The following is a 12568-nucleotide window of genomic DNA, read 5'->3' on the forward strand; positions in this document are numbered from 1 at the left end:
ATGAGGCTCCATCTGTTAAGAGACAGGCAACAGCAAAGATTGATCCTCACAGTAAAAGGAATGCTTCCTGGATCGTATATTAACAGGTAGTGTATATAAATGTGTATGTAATGTGTAGCTAGCTTTACTCTGCAAAAAGCAGTCTAAGGAGACAGAGCGATGGACACTCACGTGATATACGCCACCAGCGTATCAGATACGCATTTATTCCCAAATAACATCCTCGCATCGTTCCAAAATCGATTGTTTAACCAGCTAGAATTAGATCCCAGGAGGAGTTATGAAATGTGTCTACAAAAATTACTCCTCCCCACTTCCCATTACGTTATTAAGCGTGATAATCCTGAGGCATATATACGTGTAGGCGTTACGTATGAGAAAGTGGGCGAGGGGAGATACATGCATTCAAAGCATTTATTATCATCTGATGTTTTAGCCGGAACTATAAAAGAAATTAATACCACGATTAATACAGAAATAGAGGCCATATTTTCAAGTAATGCTAAACTGAGTTTTTTTTTAAAGGCATTAAAACAATTTTCAGCTAAATATGGAACGCATTTTATTAAATATGATTCTTCCTCCAATCGAAACAAGTTCACTACTGTGATTAGTGAGGAGAATATTAGGTCTGCAACGGGGCATAAAAACATCAGTAGAGTTACATTATCATTTGGGATAGCTTTTGGGAGAGTGGTGGGCGTAGTTCCAGAAATTGAATATGACATATTCACAAAACGTCAGTATGCCTCGAGTGTAGTTAACACATGTCTATTCCCGCCAATGCCTAGAGGATGAGTTGATATTCTGTGTGTTTATTGCGATAAAATCTCTTCTACTAGATATGGAAACCAGTCTGTAAATATTTTGAATGTAATCTCCCTAATTTGAAGTGATAACAGCAACAATAAAAAACTATATGTGCGTCTTAACACCAACATGATAGACAGCGTCAGCATCACTATTAGGGATCAAGATGGTAACCCAATACATTTTGATGAACGTGGGTGCACCATAGCAGTCTTGCATGTACGCCCCGTTGCAGGAGGTATATAACACCAACGCTTTCCCGCCACTCCTCATTCATCTGAAACAAGCGGAGAAATGCGTGTCCACTTTATTCCCCCCTCTGTTGAGGAATTATACATTCTGTTAACCCCTCCTAGAGGTGGCGGGACTGATGATATACGGATTTTCAACAACAGTAGACGTTATACGCGTGGAGGAGGAATATTTTCCATTTTAAGCGGAATAGCGCGTAGAACAGCGCCCTTTATCATGAGAACACTGGCCCCGGCTGCGCTTAGCTTGGGGCAGAACGTACTAGACGACATTAATAATGACAAACAAACTTTCAAACAATCTCTTAAGAAACGCGGAGTTTAAACATTGAAAGGAGTGGGGAAGCAAATGATAGGCGGAAGAGTGCAGAAAAAGAATAAACAAAAAAATTAGTTAACATCAAACGTTTTACTAAAGCGAAATATAATGATGTGCTGTCATAAATTCTTCTCACTCGGTTGGTGTTGTCTAAAGCGCGAACATGGCCGGATATAACGCTCTTGGCCTCCAAGTGCCATTAGAACACTATACAGCTGCTGTTAGTGAAGCCTTTCCTAAAGTATTTTCCCCTCGATTGGTAGAATCAACAATTGTAAGCAGACAAACGGTGGATGTATTACCTGTGAATTCTGGGGACAATAATAAGTTTACAGACACCTATCTGGAATTCATCATCAAGGGGGTGAATGGCCAACTGGTGGATTTATCATCTATAGCTTTGGAGTTGTCTATTGATCTAACCGAAGAAGATGGAACAACACCTTTAGGAGATGCTAAAAACGTTTCGTTGGTGAATGGATTATCGCAAACTCTATTCAAATCCGCTATTGTGTATTTAAACGAAACAGTAGTTGAAACCAGCTCATTATTCTCATTCTGGTCATACGTAAAGTTATTATCTATGATTTCTGGGTGTAAGGCTAACCGCTACGATAAACTATCACAGTTTTTTAACCGTGTCGATCCTGGTAAAATTGAAGCTGGTTATTTCACTAACGCCTCGGCTGGGGAGAAGCAACGGATGACTGATATGAAAACGAGTGGCGTGAATACTTGTTTTAAACTAATGTTGGATGTCACATCAGTTAGTGAATACGTTTTGGATAATGTGGACATCAGGGTGCGGCTCGAACTTCAACCTGATAAATGGCTTATACTCAGCAATAATGAACACGCTAATTTTAAATACAATATCAAGTCTACACGTCTATGGGTGGATCGGGTATTGCCATACCCCGAAGGATTAGTAGCCGTTAATAAAGCCATGGTGCACAACAACTCTCCTATTACGTATACTTTTAATAAAACTTTATACAAAACATATATATTGGGCACAGGTCAGCGCTCGATAACCATGGACCAGCTCTGGGGGACTGTTATACCAGAACATTTATATATGATCATCCTTGATATGGAGGCTGTGTCTGGTGCATATAATCGCAACCCGCTTTATCTGGAAAACTGTGAGCTTAGTAAAGTATTAATATCGCAGAATAGCACTAATATTGTCAATATTGGGTGCGACTTTCCTCATAACTGCGCCAAGTTGTATTACACTGAATTACAAGCCTTAAGCTTCGATAAGGACAATATATTGTCTTATGATAAATATGTGAATGGTGGAACCATACTGGCCTTTAATTTACAACCTGAGGATATAGATGACACCATCCCGATTGAAAAAAGTGGTAATCTGCGGATTGCTTTGGAATTTAAACGTGGTGTGGCTAGAAATAAAGTCATTCTAGTTTATGGGTCTACAACAGGAGTGATTAGCATTAACGCTGATCGTCGCGTTATTTGCGATACGCGAGGATAAATATTAATATGAATTAAACAGTTCACCCCAACAGGTCTCTCCCACCACTGCGAATCCGCAGTGGTGGGAGAGACCTGTTGGGGTGAACATCTCCCAGACCTCTCTGAAGACATTGAAAAACGATTAAGGCAAATGGACCACATCCGCAAGAGGCTGTTCTCTCATACCCCCCTCAACGCTTCCGGCCTCCTGTAGGGGGAACTAATGGACGTTATTGATATCCTCTCAGGTATGGGGGCTCCCCCCCTCCCTTCACAACATAACCTACATACTCCTCCTCCTCCTCCCTACATGACTGCATACGATCCACATAGCTTCCATCCCCTACCCAACATGACACTCTCAAGCGATGCCTGGCCGGACGCCACGCGTCATAACATCCGGGGAAACCTTTGAGATGATGTACACATGCCCACATACTTATCCTCCCCTCCCCTGTTACCTACATGACTCACAAAGTCCTCCTGACGGTACCCATCCCTTACATTTTACCCCTGTGACCCAAAACGTCCCCCACGACGCAACCCGTCCCATTCTACGGACTCCCACACCACTTTTGACTATGACCGAGTTCAATCCCCGAGGTTCTCCTCAGGTTTGGGACGGTTCTAGTCTCAATTTACGCTACTGGTGTCGTGTAGTGAGAGAGGACACTTCTCGTGAGTGAGGCGGGTGAGAGACACACACACCTTAACTATTGTTTCTACTTTGTTTGCAGTCATAATGCTTGATATTGCTTGTTGGTTAAAATGGTTGTTAGCAATACATTCTGAAGGCTCCAAATATCTATGTTTTTTATTTCATAAATGTAACTTTAATACTTACGAAAATACAATGTACAACAACGCTTTTCACCATGTCATGGTATAGTAGGTTAGAGCATTTGCCTGAGAGTACCCAGTACATAGGTTTTAATCCTCCTCATTGTTCTTACTGATTTTATCATTGATACTTCATGTTACTATGATTTTTTGTCCATTTGAAGAGAAGCATTGGAAGTAGAATTCCTAGACTACGAGAAAAACGTATTAAGGAGCCACCACAAGAAAACAATACCTTAGACTTGGTGTTAATAACAGGGACACACAAACGTATCACACTGAAACCGAGAGTGAACTAGGGAACACTGATTAAAGTCCTATGGTTAACTGGTTACCCCGTTTTTGGTTATTTTTGTTCGACCTAATCAATTTGCATTGAATACTACATTTTGAGGTTTATTAAGTTTATTCTATTAAAGTCACCAATAATACAAATATTGTTATACCTAGAGGCTAGAGGTATTTCCTCCTACATATTATTTCCTTCAATTCTCTCGGAGGTTGGTGGCCTGTATATAACTCCTATTATTAAGCATAGAGTGCTAAGTTCTATTTGATATATGGTAACATATAAATGAATGTTAAATATTTTTTGATGATCTGATGGCAATTCGAATTACTTTATATGTATTTTCGAGCAGGGGGGGGGGAAATATTCTTTAGTTCATCAGGACATTTAAAATCGGCTTCATGATAGAAAGTTGAAAATTACCCAAAAAAGGGAAGCTATTACTTTTATGTATTGGTAAATTGAACAAACTTGTGATCATCTTTTAATGATAGCTATAAATATTGCAACTTAAATTTTTCGTATGTAAGCTCAGTAAAACAATAATATCTAACCAGTTTGGCAGCATGTTGGACAGATCTTCAAGCTTTATTTGTTTAGCTTTCGGCTCTTCAGCTCCAGACTTGTTGTAGAACCACTGCTTCTCTAAGAATTTGGGGAATTCTATACCGTAGTTGACTTCAGACCACAACACGTCCCACTGACCACCTTTGTCATCATTTTCTTTCTTGTAAAACTCTTTCAATTCCTCCTTTTTCCGTTTCTGAAAAGTACAAAACATAACTATAACACCACACGCACATACACAGATCCTCCTAATGGCTCCTACTGATTTTCTCATTGATACATCACTTTAATGTGATTTCATTGCATTTGACGACCATAAGCATGGGTCATGGAGGCACTGTGTGAAACCTGGTACAGGATGAACATAGGCAGGTCGCTGTCACCAGAATTCAAAAGGGAACAGCGTGCCAGGGTCACATTCATCCCCCACGACGATTTTTGCCATGGCCCGCCAGTTCATAACTAAATATTAAAAAAAAATACTTTTCAAACCAATTTTTTTCTCATAGTAATATGCATCATTTTTCACTGAACTCTGGAAACATGACAGAAATTTCCTGCTTTCAATAGTTTGCCATACTCCCATAAAACAGGCGATTCCTTCACAGCGTCAGGTAAGGGGTAACTTAAGTAGTAATTAAGGGGTAACTATACTTTTTTTTAGTACTTCACACCACTAAGCTCATCTCATTGGTGACCACCCACACATTACACAGAGACAGATAGTCATAGACCGAGACAGACAAAGACTAAGATAGAGACAGAAACAGAGGCAGACAGGAGATAGGTGGATGAATAGATCGATCGATAGTGGTATAGACAAATAGATGAGCAGATGAATGGATGTATGGATAGATGGGTCCAATAGATGGATGAATTTGACATATGGCAACACATAAATGAATGTTAACTATATTTAACATTACCTTACCTTATCTTGCGTTACTTCCAGGGGTCAAGGGCCCCCATAGCCCAGTCTCTACCCAGTGTTACGGAGTTCAGCCTGTATGCCTCTATTCCCGCAAATAAGAGTCATATTTCCCTATCTGTACACATATGAAAGAAGGTTTAGTTGATTTTGGTGATTCTTGAAAGGAAGCAAGATGCTGCATTTGAAAGAAATATTGGTTTCAGTTAATAAGGATGAGGCTAGGAGGCATCTTCTCCATTTTAAGATGGCAGTGCGAGCCGAGAGAGAGGTGAGTTTCCGCTCGGAGGCAAGACCCCCACTGCATGCTGTTACGTCTCGTCCACACAACTCTTTGAACTACAGGGGCAATTATTGACTTTGTCTAGGGGTACCTTACCTTGAGGTTACCTTGAGGTGATTTCGGGGCTCAGCGACCCCGCGGCCCGGTCGTCAACCAGGCCTCCTCGTAGCTGGACTGGTCAACCAGGCTGTTGGACGCGGCTGCTCGCAGCCTGACGTATGAGTCACAGCCTGGTTGATCAGGTATCCTTTGGAGGTGTTTGTCAAGTTCTCTCTTGAACTTGACAAACACCTGTGAGGAGCCGACCAGTTATGCCCCTATGTGTAGTGGAAGCGTGTTTAACAGTCTCGGGCCCATGATGTTGATAGAGTTCTCTCTCAGAGTACCTGTTGCACCTCTGCTCTTCAACGGGGGTATTCTGCACATCCTGCCATTCCTCTTGGTCTCATGTGCTTTTATTTCTGTGTTTACACAATTGTGTAATGAAGTAAGGGCGAAGAGGTAGAACGGCCTATTGACATAGCTCGAGTGCATGGGAGAATTGTGTAAAATCCTGGTTTGTGTCTCGGAGAGGCTGCAGGATCCAAGTAAGTTCAGTAGAATTTCTGGTTGCAATTCTTATACCATGTCGTAGCTCAGTCGATTAAGGCAGCGTCTGGGATGCTCTCGGACGTAGGTACCAATCCTCGCCACGGCCCTTGTAGATTTGTTCATTTGATGCATCACACAATTGTGATGTCTGTGTGTTATCAATCAACTAATTTCATTGGATCTGATATACTGGATGATATCTTACTCATTTATCCGAAATTTACTTGTCCATATTAAAGAAAGAAGATTTCTTTTGTTTAGCTGCATCTCTTATGAATCCATCCGTGCCTTGTGTGGTTGCATTTCAAATTCGTAAATTGAAACATGTATAATATCTGATGTAATCGACTGTAATTTAATGATATATATTTATGCTTCACTCTACAATTTAGACCAAATATTTTGAGTATGATCCACTGGCCTGTGAGGCAGTGAATATAACCAACAATTCATAATAATAAGACCAACCTTGGATTCATGATTTGAAAATGGAGCCGCAGGAAGGAGTTTGTTAGCAACTACTTTGTAAAGTTTTCTTGTCTGGATCCGACCTAATATCCTTCTTGAGTCCTCCAGCTCTGGGTTCTTACTCCTGAGGATCTCGTTGAACAGGTCGTCGGTCAGATGAATGAATAGTTCCCTGTTGTTATGTATTTCGCTCAGCTTGACGGCAGTTCTAGGTATGAGACGAGAGAGGCTCAGTTATTAAAGGCTATCTGCATCATCTTTTTTTTTTTTTTTTTTTTTTTTTGAGATATATACAAGAGTTGTTACATTCTTGTACAGCCACTAGTACGCGTAGCGTTTCGGGCAAGTCCTTAATCCTATGGTCCCTGGAATACGATCCCCTGCCGCGAAGAATCGTTTTTTCATCCATGTACACATTTTACTGTTGCGTTAAACAGATGCTACAGTTAAGGAATTGCGCCCAGTAAATCCTCCCCGGCCAGGATACGAACCCATGACATAGCGCTCGCGGAACGCCAGGCGAGTGTCTTACCACTACACCACGGAGACTGCAAGTAGGCGAGACGAGTATGACACGACGCCGACACACACAACCTTGCCACACTTTTCCAGCCATATCCAATTAACAGAATTACAAAAAAACGCATATAAGAAATGTCTAAAGTGCGCTTTTAACGTTAATGACTCGACCATTAACAGACACTGACCAGACTCTTCCCATAAAAGTAAAGAGAAACAGTTGAGAAATCTTCTAAATACGTACACACACACACACACACTCACACACACTCACACACAGTTAGTGTGAGAAGAGCAGCTGAGAAAAGGTATGAAAATGATATGGCTAATAAACCCAAGACCGAACCAAAGCTACTACACAGTCACATCAGGAGGAAGACAGCAGTGAAGGAACACGTGATGAAACTTAGGGTGGGCGAGGACAGGTACACAGAGAATGACAAAGAGGTGTGTGTGAAGAACTCAACAAAAGGTTCCAGGAGGTCTTTACAATAGAACAGGGAGAAGTCACGGCGCTAGGAGAGGTGGCAACAAACCAGGTGACCTTGGAAAAGTTCGAAATTACAAGAGATGAGGTCAAGAAGCACCTATTGGAGCTGGATGTGAGAAAAGCTGTTGGGCCGGATGGAATCTCACCATGGGTATTGAAAGAGTGTGCAGGAGCACTTTGCTTGCCACTCTCCATAGTGTATAGTAGGTCACTGGAAACAGGAGACCTACCAGAAGTATGGAAGACTGCTAATATAGTACCAATATTTAAAAAGGGTGACAGACAAGAGGCACTGAACTACAGGCCAGTGTCCTTAACTTGTATGCCATGCAAGGTGATGAAGAAGATTGTGAGAAAAAACCTAGTAACACATCTGGAGAGAAGAGACTTCGTGACAACCCATCAACATGGGTTCAGGAAGGGTAAATCTTGCCTTACAGGCTTGATAGAATTCTATGATCAGGTGACAAAGATTAAGCAAGAAAGAGAAGGATGGGTGGACTGCATTTTTTTGGACTGTCGGAAGCCTTTGACACAGTACCCCATAAAAGGTAGATGCATAAGCTGGAGAAACAGGCAGGAGTAACTGGTAGGGCGCTCCAGTGGATAAGGGAGTACCTAAGCAATAGGAAGCAGAGAGTTATAATGAGGGGTGAGACCTCAGAATGGCGTGAAGTCACCAGTGGAGTCCCACAGGGCTCTGTGCTTGGACCTATCCTGTTTCTGATATACGTAAATGATCTCCCAGAGGGTATAGACTAATTCCTCTCAATGTTTGCTGAGGACGCCAAAATTATGGAAAGGATTAAGACAGAGGAGGACAGCTTGAGGCTTCAAGAAGACCTGGACAAGCTGCAGGAATGGTCGAACAAATGGATGTTAGAGTTTAACCCAAGCAAATGTAATGTAATGAAGATAGGGGTAGGAAGCAGGAGACCAGATACAAGGTATCACTTGGGAGATGAAATACTTCAAGAGTCAGAGAGAGAGAAAGACCTGGGGGGTTGATATCACGCCAGATCTGTCCCCTGAAGCTCATATCAAGAGGATAACATCAGCAGCATATGCCAGGTTGGCTAAGATAAGAACGGCCTTTAGAAACTTGTGTAAGGAATCTTTCAGAACATTAGATACCACATATGTCAGACCAATCCTGGAGTATGCGGTTCCAGCATGGAGTCCATATCTAGTCAAGCATAAGACTAAACTGGAAAAGGTTCAAAGGTTTGCCACCAGACTAGCACCCGAGCTGAGAGGTATGAGCTACGAGGAGAGACTACGGGAATTGAACCTCACTTCATTGGAAGACAGAAGAGTTAGATGGGACATGATCACCACATTCAAGATTCTCAAGGGAATCGACAGGGTTGATAAAGACAGACTATTTAACACAAGGGGCACACGCACTAGGGGGCACAGGTGGAAACTGAGTGCCCAAATGAGCCACAGAGATATTAGAAAGAACTTTTTTAGTGTCAGAGTGGTTGACAAATGGAATGCATTAGGAAGTGATGTGGTGGAGGCTGACTCCATACACAGTTTCAAGTATAGATATGATAGAGCTCAATAGGCTCAGGAACCTGTACACCTGTTGATTGACAGTTGAGAGGCGGGACCAAAGAGCCAGAGCTGAACCCCCGCAAGCACAACTAGGTGAGTACACACACACACACACACACACACACACACACACACACACACACACACACACACACACACACACACACACACACACACACATACACACACACACACACACACACACACACACACAGGCCAGTGTCAACTGGCCAGTGTCAACTGGCCAGTGTCAACAAGCCACTTTTTAACCCAGCATGTCGGAGAACCCACAAGGATGAGAGGCAATGACGAACCAGCGAGACTCGACCTAGTCTTCATTCTGAACGACTCCGACATAAGAGAAATCGGTTTTGAGGACCCAGTAGGAATAAGCGACCACAGTGTACTGGTGTTTGAGTACTTGATTGAAGAAGGGTTATTGAACTCGAGGAGGGATACCGAAACCAAAAGGTTAGCATACCGAAAGGGAAACTATGAGGGGATAAGAAAATTCCTAACAGATATAGCATGGGAAACCGAGCTCAGGGGAAAGACGGCCCAAGATATGATGGATTACATCACACAGAAGTGCAAATACGCAGCAAACAAGTTTGTCCCAGTCCAAAAGGAAAACAGAGAAATGAAGATGAGAAACCCATGGTTTAATCAGAGATGTAGGCTAGCTAAGCAGCAAAGTAAAAGGGCATGGAGAAACTATAGGAATAACAGAACACTGGAGAGCAGAGAAAGATACCAGAATGCCAGGAATGAATATGTCAGGATGAGAAGAGAGGCAGAAAGACAATACGAAAATGACATCGCAAGCAAGGCAAAGACTCAGCCTAAATTGTTGCATAGCCACATTAGGAGAAAAACAACAGTAAAGGAACAGGTTATGAGATTAAGGATAGGGGCGGAAGGATTCACTACAAATGACAAGGAAGTGTGTGAGGAATTGAATAAGAAATTCCAGGAGGTCTTCACCTTAGAGCAAGGAGAAATTCCAGAGGTAAGTGAGGGAATAGCTAACCAGGAACCACTGGAAGAGTTTGAGATTACCAGTGGGGAAGTAAGGAAGTGTTTACTAGAGTTGAACGTGACGAAGGCTATAGGCCCAGATGGAATCTCCCCTTGGGTTCTAAAGGAAGGAGCAAGAGAACTGTGCCTACCACTCTCCATAGTGTATAACAAATCACTGGCAACAGGGGAACTGCCAGATATTTGGAAAGCAGCTAACGTAGTCCCGATATACAAGAAAGGGGATAGACAGGAGGCACTGAACTACAGGCCAGTGTCCCTAACCTGCATACCATGCAAGCTGATGGAGAAGATTGTGCGAAAAAAACAAGTGGAGCATCTGGAGCGAAGGAACTTTGTAACACAGCATCAACATGGGTTCAGGGATGGCAGGTCCTGCCTCACAGGGTTACTTGAATTCTACGACCAGGCAACAAAAATAAGGCAAGAAAGAGAAGGGTGGGCAGACTGCATATTTTTGGATTGTCAGAAAGCCTTTGATACAGTGCCACACAAGAGGCTAGTGCGAAAGTTGGAGATGCAGGCTGGAGTGAGAGGGAAGGTACTCCGGTGGATAGAGGAGTACCTAAGCAACAGGAGACAACGAGTCTGTGTGAGGGGTGAGGTCTCAGATTGGCGAGACGTCACAAGTGGAGCCCCGCAGGGGTCAGTCCTTGGACCTATACTGTTTCTGGTATATGTAAATGATCTCCCAGAGGGTATAGATTCGTTCCTCTCAATGTTTGCCGACGATGCAAAAATTATGAGGAGGATTGAAACAGAGGATGATAGTAGGAGGCTACAAGATGACCTGGATAGACTGAGTGAATGGTCCAACAAATGACTGTTGAAGTTCAACCCGAGTAAATGCAAAGTAATGAAACTAGGCAGTGGAAACAGGAGGCCAGGCACAAGATACAGAATAGGAAATGAAGTACTTAATGAAACAGACAGAGAGAAAGATCTAGGAGTTGATATCACACCAAATCTGTCTCCTGAAGCCCACATAAAGAGAATAACGTCTGCGGCATATGCGAGGCTGGCTAACATCAGAACGGCGTTCAGGAACCTGTGTAAGGAATCATTCAGAATCTTGTACACCACATATGTAAGACCAATCCTGGAGTATGCGGCCCCAGCATGGAGCCCGTACCTTGTCAAGCACAAGACGAAGCTGGAAAAAGTCCAAAGGTATGCTACTAGACTAGTCCCAAAACTAAGAGGCATGAGTTATGAGGAAAGGCTGCGGGAAATGCACCTTACGACACTGGAAGACAGAAGAGTAAGGGGGGACATGATCACAACCTACAAAATCCTCAGGGGAATCGACCGGGTAAACAAGGATGAACTATTGAACACAGGTGGGACGCGAACAAGGGGACACAGGTGGAAGCTGAGTACCCAAATGAGCCACAGAGACGTTAGAAAGAACTTTTTCAGTGTCAGAGTAGTTAGTAAATGGAATGCATTAGGAAGTGATGTGGTGGAGGCTGACTCCATACACAGTTTCAAATGTAGATATGATAGAGCCCAATAGGCTCAGGAATCTGTACACCAGTTGATTGACGGTTGAGAGGCGGGACCAAAGAGCCAGAGCTCAACCCCCGCAAGCACAATTAGGTGAGTACACACACACACACACACACACACACAAACGCACACACACACACATGGCCGGGAGCCGGTAGGAGAGACACACGATTAGTGAGGTTGCGGAAATTCGTCAATTTCTCGGGACATTGAAGGAGTATAGAGGCTAGATCATAGTATTTGGCCTCTCGCAGTGTGTAGCTTGCAGGGTGCAACATAGCATAGTCATATCGCTAGCGATAGTGCGAAGATTTGGCGAAGAAACCAAAGTGGAACTAGTGGCATCACCGGTGCATGTAAGTGTGCGACCTGACCGGGTGGGACGCCCCGCCGTGGAACTACCTGATTGTGCTGTTGAGTGGTGACTGTGATCAGTGGTACAGTGAATTAGTGAACTGTCACACAACGATACAGTGACTGACTCCAGAGCTTTGTGTAGACAGAGAAGAACCGACCTCATCAATCTACCAGCACTTAGTGAATCACCTAGTGGGAGACAACGACGGATAACCATCGTCATCATACATCGCTCTTACTCATCTGGTTGTGTGAGCGGGAGGAGTC

The 12568-nt window shown here is 43.1% G+C and overlaps 1 protein-coding gene across 1 annotated transcript in view; it reads right to left on the minus strand.

Moving 5' to 3' along the window:
• LOC123760680 (deoxynucleoside triphosphate triphosphohydrolase SAMHD1-like) overlaps nt 1–12568 on the minus strand; it is a 277020-nt gene that overhangs the window by 34671 nt on the left and 229781 nt on the right. Inside the window, exons 9-10 of the mRNA XM_069328381.1 lie at nt 6829–7036; nt 4546–4754 (exon numbers count right to left, since the gene is read on the minus strand). Coding sequence (XP_069184482.1) covers nt 4546–4754; nt 6829–7036 — 417 coding nt within the window. The remainder of the gene's footprint in view (nt 1–4545; nt 4755–6828; nt 7037–12568) is intronic.

Source organism: Procambarus clarkii, chromosome 21 (genome assembly GCF_040958095.1).
Source record: "Procambarus clarkii isolate CNS0578487 chromosome 21, FALCON_Pclarkii_2.0, whole genome shotgun sequence".
Classification (NCBI taxonomy): Eukaryota; Metazoa; Arthropoda; class Malacostraca; order Decapoda; family Cambaridae; genus Procambarus; species Procambarus clarkii.